Source organism: Amblyraja radiata, unplaced genomic scaffold (assembly GCF_010909765.2).
Source record: "Amblyraja radiata isolate CabotCenter1 unplaced genomic scaffold, sAmbRad1.1.pri S131, whole genome shotgun sequence".
NCBI lineage: Eukaryota > Metazoa > Chordata > Chondrichthyes > Rajiformes > Rajidae > Amblyraja > Amblyraja radiata.
Window position 1 is genome coordinate 330,279 of NW_022630117.1, and position 18,135 is coordinate 348,413.

An 18,135-nucleotide genomic window follows, 5' to 3' on the forward strand; every position below is an offset into this window, starting at 1 on the left:
CACATCCAATGGCAAAGCGCAGCCTATTGCATTTATCTGTTTATTTATGTGTGTATATATATATATATTCTAATGGTATATGGACACACTGATCTGTATTTATGCCGACAATGTTCTGTTGTGCTGCTGCAAAGCAAGAATTTAATTGTCCTATCTGGATCAAATGACAATAAACTCTCTTGACTTGACGAGCAGATGGCGATAAAAAATGTGCAACTCTCCGTACAGAAGGCTCAGAAAGGCCTTTACTCTGGTAATTGAGGACGTTTTATCAGCAAAAATATCTGAAACCAGATTCTTTGACTCCACCAGACTGCTCAGACTACACATCAAGTGTTGATTGCAACTTTATACAAGTGTGTGTGGTGGATGTGCAGCATGAATCTCCACCAACACATCCAATGACAAAACGCAGCAGCAGCAGCAGCTGTTGCTCAACATGACTTTTCTGCTTCAAACTATCATTGGGACATATTTACTCACAACAATAAATTCAATGTGCTGCAGACAGACAAGAGAAAATCACATTCAATGGGGAATTTAACCCAAGTCTCTCCCCAAGATTAGACCCGTCTACTGGGGAGCGGCGGACAAAATACTCACTGATGGACGGATGTCAATCTGCTGTCCTCACTCCCCACCCGGATAGTGGTGCCCCGCTCCCCACAGCAGCCCCGAGTCTCCCCGCCCGGACTGCCAGTTCCTAAAATGGCCGCCAATGCCTTCACTCCGGCAGCCAATGGGATGCATGGGGGCGGGGGGTGGGTGCTGATCATGGCTAATTATCCCCAATCAGTACCACGTTCCTGCCTTCTCCCCATATCCCCTGACTCCGCTATCTTTAAGAGCCCTATCTAGCTCTCTCTTGAAAGCATCCAGAGATCCCGCCTCCATCGCCCTCTGAGGCAGATAATTCCACAGACTCACCACTCTCTGTGTGAAAAAGTGTTTCCTCGTCTCCGTTCTAAATGCCTTACCTGACGTCCCTTGTCGTCCACAGTCACCCCTTACTGCCCTTGGAATCTTTCTTCCTCTTTGGAATTAACTGATCCCGAACCTTCTGTATTATTCCCAGAAATACCTGCCATTGTTGTTCCACTGTCATCCCAGCTAGGGTATCTTTCCAGTCAACTTTGGCCAGCTCCTCCCTCATGGCCCCATAGTCCCCTTTATTCAACTACAACACTGACACCTCCGATCTACCCTTCTCCCTCTCCAATTGTAGATTAAACCTAATCATATTATGGTCACTACCTCCTAACGGCTCCTTAACCTCAAGTTACTTTATCAAATCCGGTTCGTTACACAACACTAAATCCAGAATTGCCTTCTCCCTGCTAGGCTCCAGTACAAGCTGCTCTAAGAATCCACCACGGAGGCACTCCACAAACTCCCTTTCTTGGGGTCCAGTCCTAACCTGATTTTCCCAGTCTACCTGCGTGTTGAAATCTCCCATAACAAGCGTAGCATTACCTTTCTTCCTTGCTTCGTTGCAGCTAGTCGGGTGAATATTGATTTGCGAGGTGCGGCTGTAGTTCTGTGGGTGCAGTGCTCAGTTTCTGCGTGCAAGCAGCTGCCTGTCCACAGTGTGAATTCCAAGCCTCACATTCCTCAGTACAGGGAGCGGTCTCGCTGCTGAACACAAGACCAACCGGTTTGACAACCTTCTACTGTATAATGTGCTTAAAGTACTTTTAATATTCCTGTTAACCCTTTCTGCCGGTAGGAATACAGCAACATGGATAGGATTTGAACAGAACCTGGAGGAATTTTGTCAGCAGGGTCTCCATGATGTCAGGTGATGTCTGCAGTACCACCACCCGTCCCACGTCACAGGAGAATCATCCGTCTCATCTCTATAAGACGCTGCCCAAACCCGCCCAAAGGTTCACCAAGAGGCTGTGGGGAACGGGGCACCACTGTCTGGGCGGGTGGGGAGACTCGGGGCCAGGGAGCAAGGACAGCAGATTGACATCCATCCATCCATCCATCCATCCATCCATCTGTGAGTATTTTGTCCGCCGCTCCCCAGTGCTGCAAATGTGAAATAAAGACCCACAGATGCTGCAGATCTAAACTCAAACCCACAGATGCTGCAGGTCTAATATCAAACCCACAGATGCTGCAGGTCTAATATCAAACCCACAGATGCTGCAGGTCTAAACTCAAACCCACAGATGCTGCAGGTCTAATATCAAACCCACAGATGCTGCAGGTCTAAACTCAAACCCACAGATGCTGCAGGTCTAATATCAAACCCACAGATGCTGCAGGTCTAAACTCAAACCCACAGATGCTGCAGGTCGAATATCAAACCCACAGATGCTGCAGGTCTAATATCAAACCCACAGATGCTGCAGGTCTAATATCAAACCCACAGATGCTGCAGGTCTAAACTCAAACCGGAAAACACAACCTCAAGTTCCCATTTAGGTTGCACACCACCTTTACTTTAAAATAACTATGAGTCCAAATGGTGAACTCTCTCCACCAACAGAACATGTCACATGTCATGGGTGGAATTGGCTGCTCACAACTTCTGCTCAAATAAAACAAATGCTGTTCCGACACGTAAACACAACTCAAACATTTACCACACATTTCTAATTCCAAGAAAGGTTAACATTGGCAAAGTCACCGGCTGTTAGGTGGTTAATTGGAATAAGTTTGGAAATTATTAACTGTATTTGGAAGTTTGATAAATTATTGGAAAGGCTAAATTCACGAGAGCATCAATTGAGCTGTGTAGAGTAATGAGATGAGGGACGAAAGGGGGAGGACCACTTTCCCTGAGTAATTCGGTCGAATACAGGGTAGCACGGTGATACACGAATTAGCTGAAAGATTGTAGACCTGGTGAAATGTTTCTCCCACCACAGGATCAGTACAAATCTGGAACTCAGCCAAAATTACCTGTGAAGAAACGCATAGACTAAAATGTGTGCTTGAAAACTGGTTACCAGAAGGTGGGATCTGGCCGATGAACTCTTACACAACCGGCAAAGACACTGTGGGTCAAATAATTGGCTTCCTCTGTCCTCAATGTATTGAAACCGCGAATGACCAACGGTAGCTGGGGGATGGAGGTACCACTGGTAGACACAGTGATGAAGACAGGAACCCCAAGCACATTTACACTGGGTGGAGCTGGGCATCCCTGCATTGTTCCACCGTTCCTCAGAGTCAGAAACAAGCCACCCCAGAAACACACCGACCACCACCCCAGTCACAGATTCTGACCCCTAGATCTGGACTCTTCACAGGGGAATAACCAGGAATCAAGAGTGTTAAATTCTCACATGTACAATGGAACAATTATATTCTTACATGCAGCATAACATACCACCCGGCATACATCCAATCTATGGACATTTCATTCAGGTCACCCCTCATTCATCTAAACATTAAAGAACAGAGGCTGAGCATCGGTCTCGCTACACACGGCAACGCCAGTCTGATGAAACTTGATGCAATATTATTCCTTATTTATGTCAATAAATGTTATCTAATACTCTTGTTGCTGCTGTAGCAAGGCACCATGTTCATTGTATAATAGTACAAAAACATTCACAGAATACAGCATTGCTGCTTCATTGTCTGCTGGCGAGGATGGTCTCACATTTCACAGTCACCCCATCTGGCACCATGCTGTCACCCACCCACCCTGTCCCCACCCTGCCGAGCCCTCTCGCCACCCTCCCCACCCTCCTGAACCCTCTCCTCACCCTCCATACCCCATCCTGAACCCTCTCCTCACCCTCCATACCCCCTCCTGAACCCTCTCCTCACCCTCCTGAACCCTCTCTTCACCCTCCACACCCCATCCTCGCCCTCCTGAACCCTCTCTTCACCTACACACCAAATCCTGACCCTACTGAACCCTCTCTTCACCCTCCTGAACCCTCTCTTCACCCTCCTGAACCCCATCCTCACCCTCCTGAACCCTCTCCTCATCCTCCATACCCCCTCCTGAACCCTCTCCTCACCCTCCTGAACCCTCTCTTCACCCTCCACACCCAATCCCCACCCTACTGAACCCTCTCTGCGTCCTCCACATCCCACCCTCTCCCAAACCCTGTGCACTCTCCATATCCCTTCCGAACCCTCTCTGCATCCTCTCCCCTCTCTCCCAAACCCTCTCTGCACCCTACAAACCCCATCCCCATCCTCACGAACCCCCTCTGCACCCTCCACGCCCCATCAAATAGTGAAAGGCTTGGACAGAGTGAATGTGGAGAGGATGTTCACTGATGAGCGGAGACCCGGTTGACAAACGGCGCCACTCTCCCCGGGGTTTCACGGTGGCGCGTACAACAGGTAGAGTTGCTGCCATACAGCAAAATGCATCGCCGGAGACCCGGGTTCTATCCCGACTACGGGATCTCTCTCTCCTGCCTCTCCCCATCCCCCACTCCACCTCTCTCCCACCTCCTCTCTCTCACCCTCCACCTCTCTCCCCCGTCACTTACTCCCTCTATCTCTCCACTCTCTCCTCCTCCTCTCTCCACCTCTCCCCTACCCTCCCCTTTTTCCCTCACTCTCTACCATCCTCTCCCTCTCCCCCACTTTTCTCTGCCCCCCCCTCCCTCTCACGAACCCCAACAGTGGACGCTCGCTCCCCGCCCGGCGTCAGCTCCCCCCCCCCCCCCACCCCCAACCTGTCAATGTCCGTTACCCGCACGGTCCTGCAGTCGACGCCCGCTCCCGGGAGACTGCCAGTAGTTAAGATGGCCGCCTATGGCTTAACTCCCATTGACTTCAATGGGAGACTGCCAGTAGCTAAGATGGCCGCCTATGGCTTCACTCCCATTCACTTCAATGGGAGACTGCCAGTAGCTAAGATGGCCGCCTATGGCTTCACTCCCATTGACTTCAATGGAGCCGGTGTCCACTGGGGAGCGGCGGACAAAATACTCACCGATGGATGGATGGATGTCAATCTGCTGTCCCCGCTCCCCACAGCGGCCCCGAGTCTCCCCGCCCGCCCGGCGTCAGCTTCCTCCACCCCCCACACCCACACACACACCTGTCAATGTCCGTTACCCGCACGGTCCTGCTGTAGTCGACCATTGGCCGCTCCCGCTCCCGCTCCCGCTCCCGGGCCGAACAACTGTCGACAGTTTAATTCTGAATAGGGGGGTCGGTCCAACGCGCTCGCTCGCGCTCCCGGTTTGAATGTGTCGTCTGTCTGTCGTCACCAACGGCCGCTCCCGGCCCCGGGCAACGGCGCGAGCGAGTGAGCGAGGCCCAGTGACGTCAACACGCAACCTTCCCGGCCCGGACCAACTGTCGACGCCCCTTTGCTCACGCGCGCTCCCGCTCCCGCTCCCGCTCCCGGCTTCAAGCTGTCGTCACCAGCGGCCGCTCCCGGGCAACGGCGCGAGCGAGCGAGTGAGCGAGGCCCAGTGACGTCAACACGCAACCTTCCCGCCCCGGACCAACTGTCGGCGCCCGCTCACTCACGCGCCTGCGCGTTATTTCCCGCCCGATCCACGTCACCTCAACCGTCGCCGTCGCGCGTTTCCCGCCGGGCAGAATATTCCAGAACATTCTCCACCAACGGTCGCTCGTTCCATTCATTCATTCACTTCCCCACATCCACCTTCACTTTCATCCCTCGCTTCCTCCTTCCTCCTCCTCCTCCTTCCCCCCCCCCTCCTCCTCCTTCCCCCTCTCCTCCTCCTCCCCCCTCTCCTTCTCTTCCTCCTCCTTCCCCTTCTCCTCCTCCTCCTTTCTCCTCTCCTCCTCCTCCTTCTCCCCCTCCTCCTTCCCCCTCTCCTCCTCCTCCTTCCCCCTCTCCTCCTCCTCCTTCCCCCTCTCCTCCCTCCTTCCCCCTCTCCTCCTCACTCTCTCTCTTCCCTCCATCCTCTCCTCCTTCCCCCTCTCCTCCTCCTTCCCCCTCTCCTTCTCCTCCTTCCTCCCTCTCTTTCCTCTCTCTCTCTGTTCCCTCTCTTCTCCTCCTTCCCTCTATCACTCCTTCCTCTCCTCTTTTCCTTCGCTCTTTTCCCCCTCCTCCTTCCCTCTCTCTCCCCCACTCTCTTCTCCTCCTCCCCCCCCTCTCTCTCTTCCCTCCATCTTCCCTCTTTACCCCTCTTCTCCTTCCCTCCTCTCTATCTTCATCACTCTTCTCCTCTTTCCCCCTCTTCCTTCCCCCTCTCTCTCTTCCTCACTCTTCTCCTCTTTCCCCTCTTCTCCTTCCCCTCTCTCTCTTCCTCACACTTCTCCTCCTCCCCTCTTCCTTCCTTCCCTCTCTCCCGCTCCCCTACTTCTTCCGCTCCTCCTCCTCCCCTCTCTCCCTTATCTCTCTCCCCCTTCAACACGACGCTGCATTTCTGCCGCTTTTTAGTTTCCATTTGACACGTTTGTTTTGAAAATCTTTTTATTTTCGATTTCATTCATTATTTCGATTTAAACCATTTTTAAAGCCGACTATCGATAAAAACACTGGGTTTTTGCTTTTTGTTTTGAAAATCTTTATATTTTTCGATCGCATTCACTATCTATAAAAAACAATTTTTTGTTGCTGTTTTGAAAATCTTTTTATTTTTCGATTACATTCATTATTTCGATTTAAACCATTATCAAAAAGGTCAATTTTATTTTCCAATACGTGGACGATTTTTTCAATATTTAGTTATATTGTGGAGTAAGGGAGAGGGATTTATATTATACACCATTATTGTGGGGCGTATCACTGATGGGGATGAGTCAGAATACAGAAGAGAGATCGAGCAACTGTCCATATGGTGCCAGCGCAATAACCTGGCCCTCAACACCAGCAAAACTAAGGAACTGATTGTGGACTTTGGAAGGAGTAGGAGGAGGACCCACAGCCCCATTTATATCAACGGGTCGATGGTTGAAAGGGTCAAGAACATCAAATTCCTGGGCGTGCACATCTCTGAAGATCTTTCCTGGTCCGAGAACACTAACGCAATTATCAAAAAAGCTCATCAGCGCCTTTACTTCCTGAGAAGATTACGGAGAGTCGGATTGTTGAGGAGGACTCTCTCTAACTTCTACAGGTGCACAGTCGAGAGCATACTGACCGGTTGCATCGTGGCTTGGTTCGGCAATTTGAGCGCCCTGGAGAGGAAAAGACTACAAAAAGTAGTAAACACTGCCCAGTCCATCATCGGCTCTGACCTTCCTTCCATCGAGGGGATTTATCGCAGTCACTGCCTCAAAAAGGCTGGCAGTATCAACAAAGACCCACACCATCCTGGCCACACACTCATCTCCCTGCTACCTTCAGGTAGAAAGTACAGGAGCCTGAAGACTGCAACAACCAGGTTCAGGAATAGCTACTTCCCCTCAGCCATCAGGCTATTAAACCTGGCTCAGAAAAAACTCTGATTATTAATAACCACTTTCTGTTATTTGCACTTTACCAGTTTATTTATTCATATGTGTATATATTTATATCATGGTATATGGACACATTTATCTGTTTTGTAGTAAATGCCAACTATGTTCTGTGTGCTTGAGCAAAGCAAGAATTTCATTGTCCTATACAGGGACAAATGACAATAAACTCACTTGAACTTGAACTTGATTTGAATAATCTTTTATGAAAAGCTGATTGCATAACTGTTTAAAAAAGTCGCGGTGATTTAGAGCGTTAAGAAATTGCTTTTCTTACATTTACATGAATTGTTTCATTTACATTTAGAATTTGCTCCTATATTGACCTTGTGAATTTGGAGCAGACAGCAAAGGCCGAAGGGCCTGTCCCACTAGCGCGACTTTTAGAAACATCGACAATAGGTGCAGGAGGAGGCCATTCGGCCCTTTGAGCCAGCACCATTCGCCATTCAATGTGATCATGGCTGATCGTCCCCTATCAATAACCCGTGCCTGCCTTCTCCCAATATCCCTCGACTCCACTCGTCCCTAGAGCTCTATCTAACTCTCTCTTAAATCCATCCAGTGACTTGGCCTCCACTGCCCTCTGTGGCAGGGAATTCCACAAATTCACAACTCTGGGCGGAAAAGTTTCACCTCATCTCAGTACCAAATGGCCACAGATTCACAACTCTCTGGGTGAAAAGGTTTTCCTCACCTCAGTCTTAAATGACCTACCCTTTATTCTAATACTGTGTGGCCCCTGGTTCTGGACTCGCCCAACATAGGGAACATTTTTCCTGCATCTAGCTTGCCCAGTCCTTTTATAATTTTATATGTTTCTATAAGAACTCCCCCTCATCCTTCTAAACTTCAGCGACTGTCTTCGCCCTTCATGCTCGAGGGCACTCGCCTGGAAAACCTCGCCGCCGATCCGCTTACTCGTGACTTTGAGGATAGATCGTAGCGGGGATATAAAACGGAAAAGTCAATAACGGCAACGTTTGAAAAAGAAAGGACAGGGCAGTGGGGGTTTTAAAAATCAAAAATAAGCAATAAGTAAATACATTTTGTAAAAATTAATTGTTTAATGTAAAAGTGCTCTCCTTTCTATTTTCTTTTTCAAACGTGGACATATTTTTCAATATTTATTTATATTTGAATAATCCTTTTTAACAAGATGATTACATAACTGTTTAAAAACGTCACACTGATTTAGACTGAAATTGCTTTTCTTACATATACGTTAATTGTTTAATGTAACTTACATTTTGAATTTGCTCCTATAGGGAGGTTTCACAGCAGTCGGATCACGACCCATGACCCGTACTGTTGCTACGCTACTCCAAGTGGAGTACAAGCGATGAACTGCAGGTAGGCACTCACCAGTGTTTCCAGCGTAGCGGGCCCGTTAAAACCCGCCAAAATGGTCAATTTTTGCGCTGTAAATAATTATGGAAATCGGGATAAGCTTGAGAGACATTTAGCCTCCTTCAGAATTCCAAAAGCGAGGAGAAATGACGGTAGATAGAAGCGAGAGCTGAAGGGACAACAACAGCCCGAGTGCTTGGCGAACATTGGCCGTTTGCTCACTGCATTTCATCAACAGTAAGGCATTATTTGTGTTCTTTCTTGATTCCTTTGGCATCTAAAAGTTTCAGAAGTGATAAATCTGGCTGTAAAATTTTAAAATCGCCCATGGTTCTCAAGTGGGTTTTACATGCAAAATGAAAACGCCTCCGAAGCAAAATTTACAGCCAGATTTATCCCTTCTGAGACTTTTAGATAACAAAGGAATCAAGAAAAAACACAAATAATGCCTTACTGTTGATGAAATGCAGTGAGCAAACGCGATAATTCCCAATATTTTCAATTCCGATATCTGCACGGCCAATGTTTACCAAGCACTTTAGCTGTTGTTGTCCCTTCAGTTCTCGCTTCTCTATACCTTCATTTTGCTTCACGTTTGGAATTCTGAAGTTGGGTACATGTCTCTCACACTTACCCCGATTTCCACAATCAAGTCTGCAATTTATCCCATCAGATAAAGCATAAAAGGAAGTTTAATTTGACACCTAATTCACTTTCATATCTTCAGTATTAAAAAAGTTATGGCCATTTTCATACTGGGAAATTAGCATCTTGTTCCCTATTGCTTTTCCATTGACTTAACTCAAAAGTTGTGATCAAGGACAGTCAAAACTTTATTAAAAATTAAGAGAACTGAATGAAAATTTCAATTATTAAATCAGTTTGAAGCATTCTGAAACAAATATGAAACAATCTTACTTGGATGACCTGAAATTAAAGGATATAATTAGTTAGTTACCTAATTGTAGCTAATTACAAAATTCAATTACTAGATCTAAACATCTATCCATTTCTTACGAAAAGGTTAACATTTTTAAATAGCCTAAGTGTCCAATTAACATTCACACAAGAATTCACAATATAACATGATTTTAAAATCTCATTGTCATGAATTTATCGGCCAAATGGAAGGAATTTAATGTTTAATTCCCGTAAATGAATGGCCATTTAAATCATCTTGCGAGTGGGTTTTTGTGGAACGCGATCGATTGGAATGTTGCGGTTGCGGTAAATTTGAACCCCATATCGGCAAGAAAAATACTGCCGGTTCGTATGGGGCCGAAATCACATTTTCGCAACGTGAAATTTTGATTAAAGGCATCCTAAGAAGCAAGTTTATATGTTAAATAGATGACTTACCTTGCTTTGTCCCGTACGTGAGATCCATCCCGTTGACGGCGTTAGAAGACGATTTTTATTTTACTCCAGCGCTGAAATTGTCCCGCGGTATTCTATTAAAAGGTGTCGACATTGTGTCCACCCAGAATCAGGAAGAGAATGCACCCGTGTGACTGAACAGTGGGGGAGGGACAATTGTTGTGAGTTAGCGCATTGTTTAGATGCCGCAGGGAATAAGTTACAGCAACAACCTAGGGACCATTATCAGGACAAGTCGAGGATGGCAGCCGGGTCTCCCTCCGTGCAGTGTGCAGGTAGACAGCGGCGCGTGGCCTGACAGCAACCCGCTGATCGGAGCGCCTCATCTCCATCATGTGGTCTGCCTTTTAGCAGTGTGGGGTGGTGACACCTATCCGTGGTGGAAAACAAACAACCCTTGATAATTCCATTATTTTGATTCATCACAGCTCCTCCAATGTCTTCGATGACGGAGCTCCTGGAAAGGTGTGATGATTCACAGCTGCTGGATTTGACAAATCATTACCGCAAGAGGCTGGAAGAGGCCACTCAAGAGGCGGTGGAGAATGTCGTCTTCGTTCTAGCGTACGAGAGATATTTCAGTGAGCAAGAGTATAAGGTAGGGAGAGGAATGGATGAGTGTGTAACTTCAGCTGATACTCAAATGTTTTCATTCACAAATATTGTGGGCCGAATGGCCCATTCTTGTAATGAGTCGAGTCATATACACGTCAAGGTACAATACATGTTTATTAAAGTCCACTCACTCACAGCATTCATCTGCATGGTGTTACAGTAACTAGCTGCTACTCAGACTAATGACCAATAAACATAATATGACATAGTGTCCAAGCAAAGATACTATAAACATAGTAAACACAAATTGTTCCCCTGCATCACTGATTACACTGCGAGAGGCATAACTGAAGTCGTGTCGGGCTTACTGAAATGGCGGAAGTTACGTTCCGTTGCGTACTACACGTCAGTCCATTGGATGATGCAGGAGTGGTCTATCATGCTAATTGCTCTCGTATTTTTGCTAATTACTTAAGCAGACTTCTGATAATATAAACCGCATAGTAGGCGGAGCATCGACTAACAAGCGCTGCATAGAAACATAGACAATAGGTGCAGGAGTAGAGGCCATTTGGCCCTTCGAGCCTGCACCGCCATTCAATATGATCACGGCTGATCATCCAACTCAGTATCCCATACCTGCCTTCTCTCCATACCCCCTGATACCTTTAGCCACAAGGGATCTAACATCTAACTACCTCTTAAATATAGCCAATGAACTGTGTGGCCTCAACTACCTTCTGTGGCAGAGAATTCCACAGATTCACCACTCTCTGTGTGTGAAAAAAAATGTTTTTCTCATCTCGGTCCTAAAATACTTCCCCCTTATCCTTAAACTGTGTGTGGCCCCTTGTTCTGGACTTCACCAACATCGGGAATAATCTTCCTGCATCTAGCCTGTTCAACCCCTTAAGAATTTTGTAAGTTTCTATAAGATCCCCCCTCAATCTTCTAAATTCTAGCGAGTACAAGCCGAGTCTATCCAGTCTTTCTTCAAATGAATGTCCTGCCATCCCAGGAATCAGTCTGGTGAACCTTCTCTGTACTCCCTCTATGGCAAGAATGTCTTTCCTACAATTGGTTAGTAAGAAGTAAGCAATCTACACTTCTCTCTATAATTACAGCGCAGTCACAAAGAATATCCCGTACAGTGGTGGTGAGTTTGTCAAACACGCCATTATATTCACATGTAATACACTGACACAACACAAAGTGTTTCAATGATTCACATCGCTCGTTAATTAAAAAAAAACCCGCAACAAAATAGTTATATGCGCATTTTACATTTTTGGCATAATTAATAGGTGATCAACCTCTCTTTGTAGTCTTGCATCCTTGCTTTCCACCAGGTAGACAAAAATGCTGGAGAAACTCAAGTTCAAGTGAGTTTATTGTCATGTGTCCCTGTATAGGACAATGACATTCTTGCTTTGCTTCAGCACAACACAACATAGTAGGCATTGACTACAAAGCAGATCAGTGTGTCCATATACCATAATATAAATATATACACACAAGAATAAATAAACTGATGAAGTGTAGATAACAGATAAAGGGCTATTAATGTTCAGAGTTTTGTCTGAGCCAAGTTTAATAGCCTGATGGCTGTGGGGAAGTAGCTATTCCTGAACCTGGTCGTTGCAGTCTTCAGGCTCCTGTACCTTCTACCTGAAGGTAGCAGGGAGATGAGTGTGTGGCCAGGATGGTGTGGGTCCTTGATGATACTGCCAGCCTCAGCGGGTGAGGCAGCATCTATGGAGTGAAGGAAATAGGCGACGTTTCGTGTCGAGACCTTTCTTCAGACTGATGTAAGGGTGGGGGCGGGAAGAAGAAAGGAAGAGGCGGAGACAGTGGGCTGAGGGAGAGCTGGGAAGGGGAAGTGAAAGCAGGGACTACCTGAAATTGGAGAAGTCGATGTTCATACCGCTGGGGTGTAAACTACCCAAGCAACATATGAGGTGCTGCTCCTCCAATTTGCGGTGGAACTCACTCTGGCCATGGAGGAGGCCCAGGACAGAAAGGTCGGATTGGGATTGGGAATGGGAGGGGGAGTTGAAGTGCTGAGCCACCGGGAGATCAGGTTGGTTATTGCGAACCGAGCGGAGGTGTTGGGCGAAGCGATCGCCAAGCCTTCGCTTGGTCTCACCGATGTAGAGCAGCCGACATCTAGAGCAGCGGATGCAGTAGATGAGGTTGGAGGAGGTGCAGGTGAACCTCTGCCGCACCTGGAACGACTGCTTGGGTCCTTGGATGGAGTCGAGGGAGGAGGTAAAGCGACAAGTGTAGCATTTCCTGCGGTTGCAAGGGAAGGTACCAGGAGAGGGGGTGGTCAGGGTGGGAAGGGATGAATTAACCAGGGAGTTACGGAGGGAGCGGTCTCTGCGGAAAGCCGACAGGTGAGGAGATGGGAAGATGTGGCCAGCGGTGGGATCCCGTTGGAGGTGGTGAAAATGTCAGAGGATGATCTGTTGTGTGTGACGGCTAGTGGGGTGGAAGGTGAGGACTAGGGGGACTCTGTCCTTGTTACGAGTGGGGGGGATGGGGAGTGAGAGCAGAGTTACGGGATATAGAAGAGACCCTGGTGAGAGCCTCATCTATAGTGGAAGAGGGGAACCCCCATTCCCTGAAGAATGAGGACATCTCCGATGCCCTGGTGTGGAATCCACCAGAGTCATGTTTAATCTTCACCGCCAACTGGATACAGTTGTCACCATCAACCCGCAGCAAGAGCGGGGACCGCTGATGATAAAGTGACATCTGGGATCCTGCAGGTCCCGCTGTAATTCCCCCGTCCCCCACTGGATGGCAGGCAGGCATCACCGGATATCTGGCATCATCATCAGCATCAGCAGCGCTGAGTACCCGGGTCACGTGACAGCGCGCAGGGCTGCCTCTGACGTCACCGCCCGGGAAGCGTCGGGGTTTAAAGGGGAGGGAGGGCGGCCGTTTAAAGGGGAGGGAGTGCGGGGAATCGGCCAACAATATTCCGGTCCCCAGGGCGGTGACGTTTACACCACGAGATGTTCACACGTCCACTGTCAGTCCAGGTCTGCGTTCCTGCAGCGACCTCAGTTCCTTCTTCCCGGTTGGACCGAACTTATTCACCTCCAGCCTGAAACAAGTGGAGGAATAAAGAGGAAATAAACAGGTTAAACAACAGTGTCAATAACAGGGACTGGGGTTAATATTTCAACAACACTTACAGAACAAATCCACAGGAGAAAGAAGCGCGCGGATGGATGGATGGATCCCCTGATATTTGATCACATTAAACATTAACACAAACACTCACATGATCCACTTCAGTCTCGGGAGGGTCAGTATGAGGTCGCGGAGAGCGGGGACAGATCGGTCTGTGAGGGAGTTGTGTGTCAGGTACAGCCCCGTCAGTGAGGTGTTTGTACTGAGGGCGGAGGCGAGATCCTCGGCTCCAGAATCTGTGAGACCGACACGTTGCAGCCTGGAGATGAGAGAGAGTGAGGGTGAGGGACACAGAGACAGGAGACGGTGCAAATCCCCAGTGTTTATCAGTGACACAATTACTGATCATATTAATGTTCAGTGTCAGACACCCAGTGAGTGTAAACACAATCTCTCACAGTCTGGGACTTACCACAGTGTCTGTATTTTACAGTCCGGGTTCCTCAGAGCCGCAGACACCAGTTTCACTCCGGAATCTCCCAGGTCATTGTATCCCAGTCTAAACACAAACAGACAGAGTAAGAAACAAACGGATACAAACCCCGCCTGGTGAGGCTGAGATAGAGAACTTCTCCCAAAGGGATATTTCTGGAAACACCTCAGCACATTATTGAACAAATCTGTGTGGATGTGGGTGTTTGGTGACTTTCACCATTTATTCTCATTCCCCGACAAGATTTTTTCTCATTCCCCGTGCAGTGAACGGCGGCAGGGCAGGGCAGGGCAGGCAACAGGCGTGTCCCGGTGGAAGGGGTCGATCACCGTGACCCAGGGGAGCCCAACCACCCCGGGCACAGTGACAGCCACTCGGCCCCATAGAAGGGGTGTTGGACGGACGGAATAACAAAATAGTGGAACAATTTTACAGTTCAGTGTTAGCATCAAACGGATATTTACCCCAAGTCCTGACACTTGTGCAGAACCGGTCCCAGCCGCTGGAGACCTTCACACTGAATGTGGCAGTCCCATAGATCGAGGCGTTTGATTGTATCACAGAGCCTGATGGCATGAGACAGGACCACAGAGTCAATCGGGGTCAGTCCCAGTCCACAGAATGAAAGTGTTTTCACAGATCCCAGTGTCTGCTGAGCCAGTGCAGGATTCTGAGACTCAAACAGGTAGTGCATCGTGTTCAGGAGCCTCCGTTTACCAGCTTCACCCCCTCTGTTTCCAGCCCGGAGCTTAACCTCCTCCTTCACCCAGTCAATCACTCGACAGATTGTTTGATGAGGGAATTTACCCAGAAACTCCTCCAGGATCCAAGCTGTCCGCGGGGAGGAGAGACCAGCGACAAAACGGAGAAATACTTCAAATCGCCCGTCTGAATTGCCATGGGCTTCAATGAGGAGTGTCGTGATATCCCCGCGATCTACAGTCAGGAATTGTGCGAGTGCGGCTACAAACTCTTGGATGGTGAGGTGCGGGAAGGTGTACACCACGCTCCGGGCTGAATCCTCTCTCTCCAAAAGTTCCATCAGGAACCCGGACAGGAACTGGGAAGGCTGCAGATTGTATTTGATCAAATCTTCATCTGTGAACACAAACTTCTTCTCAGCCACTCCAGTGAAGGCCATCTGACCAACCCTCAGTAACACCTCACGGAGGTTCTCAATCTCACGGCCGTGGTTTTTCAGGATGTTGTAAATAAAGTAGCAATATAGTTGTGTGATGGTCTTGGGAACTCGCTGCGGGTCCCGGTGTGTTTGTGTGAAGAAGGGGCCCAGTGCCAGGACAAGGATCCAGCAGTAGGCGGGGTTGTAGCTCATGGTGTACAGGATCTCGTTCTCCTTCACATGTTTGAAAACAGCTGCTGCCACCGTCTGATCTTCAAAATACCTGGTGAAATATTCCTTCCGTTCCTCACCAACAAATCCCAGGATTTCAGCCCAGACACTGATCTCTGCCTTTTCCAGTAAATGTAACGCAGTGGGGCGGGTGGTCACTAGCACTGAACACCCTGGGAGCAGCTTGTGCTGGATTAAACTGTACACAATGTCAGACACTTCACACCACCACTCGGGATCTGGACACTGGTGCTTAGGTTCTGTGTCTCTCCGACTGTCAGCAAAATCGATTCTGCCCTTGAATTCATCCAGACCGTCGAATATAAACAGCAATCCCTCTGGGTTCTTCCAGACCTCCCGCAGCATATTCCCAAAGTAAGGATACTGATCCAGAATCAGTTCCCTCAGGTTTATTCTGTGTTTAATCATGTTCAAATCCCGGAATTTGAAACTGAAGACAAGCTGGAATTGTTGGTATATTTTCCCTGTGGCCCAGTCATGAACAATCTTCTGCACCATTGTTGTTTTTCCGATCCCCGCGACTCCGGACACTGATGCTGAACTCCCCGCGACTCCGGCTACTGATGCTGAACTCCCAGATCGGGATTTACTCCGGGAAAAGCTCCTCTTGAACAATTGATCAGTCCTGATTTTTTCCAGTTCTCCCCGGAGATGTTTCTTTTGCCATTTCTCATGGTCCCGGCCTCTTGCCAGCAGCTCATGTTCCACCAGTGTCCGATCTCGAACAGTGGAGATGATTGTGAGCTCAGCGTATCGATCAAGCAGCAGGAAATTCTTAACCTTCTCGTTCATCAGGATGGTGTTCACACTCAGTGTTTCAGTCTGTGCTCGCAGAGTCTCCTTGTGTTTCTGTTGAACATCTGTGGACATAGAGACAGCATGTATTGAGTATAGGAGCAGGGAGGTTCTACTGCAGTTGTACAGGGTCTTGGTGAGACCACACCTGGAGTATTGCGTACAGTTTTGGTCTCCTAATCTGAGGAAGGACATTCTTGCTATTGAGGGAGCCCAGCGTAGGTTCACCAGATTGATCCCTGGGATGGCGGGACTGTCATATGAGGAAAGATTGAAAAGACTAGGCTTGTATTCACTGGAGTTTAGAAGGATGAGGGTGGGAGGGTCTTATAGAAACATGTAAAATTATAAAAGGACTGGTCAAGCTAGATGCAGGAAAAATGTTCCCAATGTTGGGCGAGTCCAGAACCAGGGGCCACACACAGTCTTAGAATAAAGGGGAGGCCATTTAAGACTGAGGTGAGAAAAAACCTTTTCACCCAGAGAGTTGTGAATTTGTGGCCATTTGGGACTGAGATGAGGAGAAACTTTTCCACCCAGAGAGTTGTGTGAATCTGTGGCCATTTGGGACTGAGATGAGGAGAAACTTTTCCACCCAGAGAGTTGTGAATCTGTGGAATTCCCTGCCACAGAGGCCGGGGAGGCCAAGTCACTGGATGGATTTAAGAGAGAGTTAGATAGAGCTCTAGGGGCTAGTGGAGTCAAGGGATATGGGGAGAAGGCAGGCACGGGTTATTGATAGGGGATGATCAGCCATGATCACAATGAATGGTGGTGCTGGCTCGAAGGGCCGAATGGCCTCCTGCACCTATTTTCTATGTTTCTATAAGAGAGGAGGGGAGGAGATTGAGGGTGATTGAGGTGGAGTTGAGGGTGGAGGAGAGGAGAGGAGAGGAGAGGAGAGGAGAGGAGAGGAGAGGAGAGGAGAGGAGAGGAGAGGAGAGGAGAGGAGAGGAGAGGAGAGGAGAGGAGAGGAGAGGAGAGGAGAGGAGAGGAGAGGAGAGGAGAGGAGAGGAGAGGAGAGGAGAGGAGAGGAGAGGAGAGGAGGCAACATTGCGGATGGTAACAGTCGATGGGATCAATTACAAGTCCAGGACAAGGGGCCACACACACAGTTTAAGAAAAAGGGGGAAATCTTTTAGCACCGAGATGAGAAAAACATTTTTTTTCACACACAGAGAGTGGTGAATCTGTGGAATTCTCTGCCACAGAAGGTAGTTGAGGCCACACAGTTCATTGGCTATATTAAGAGGGAGTTAGATGTGGCCCTTGTGGCTAAAGGGATCAGGGGGTATGGAGAGAAGGCAGGTACAGGATACTGAGTTGGATGATCAGCCATGATCATATTGAATGGCGGTGCAGGCTCGAAGGGCCGAATGGCCTCTACTCCTGCACCTATTTTCTATGTTTCTATAATCATGGCTGATCATCCACAATCAGTACCCCGTTCCTGCCTTCTCCCCATATCCCCTGACTCTCTCTCGCTATCTTCAAGAGCCCTATCTAGCTCTCTCTTGAAAGAATTCTCTCCAGAGAACCGGCCTCCACCGCCCTCTGAGGCAGGGAATCCCACAGACTCACAACTCTCTCTGGGTGAGAATGACAGACTCTACTGACAGAGAGCAGCTGGCCACTGGAATCCCCGTAGAGGAGTCTGACTACTCAAAATGACCGAGGAATGTGACAC

The 18,135-nt window shown here is 48.4% G+C and overlaps 1 protein-coding gene across 2 annotated transcripts; it reads right to left on the reverse strand.

Moving 5' to 3' along the window:
* Positions 1-13,646: 13,646 nt before the first annotated feature.
* LOC116969232 (ribonuclease inhibitor-like) lies at positions 13,647-15,015 on the reverse strand. 2 transcript variants are annotated; one of them, XM_033016132.1, is made up of 4 exons: positions 14,746-15,015; positions 14,261-14,347; positions 13,940-14,107; positions 13,647-13,759 (listed from the first exon to the last, which is right to left on the reverse strand). In XM_033016132.1, the coding sequence occupies exons 1-4, from the start codon at positions 14,973-14,975 to the stop codon at positions 13,672-13,674; spliced, it is 573 nt and encodes a 190-aa protein (XP_032872023.1). In that variant the 5' UTR covers positions 14,976-15,015; the 3' UTR covers positions 13,647-13,671. The 2 variants fall into 2 exon arrangements, with proteins under 2 accessions (XP_032872023.1, XP_032872024.1); XM_033016133.1 differs by lacking the exon at positions 14,261-14,347.
* Between the last annotated feature and the right edge of the window lie 3,120 nt (positions 15,016-18,135).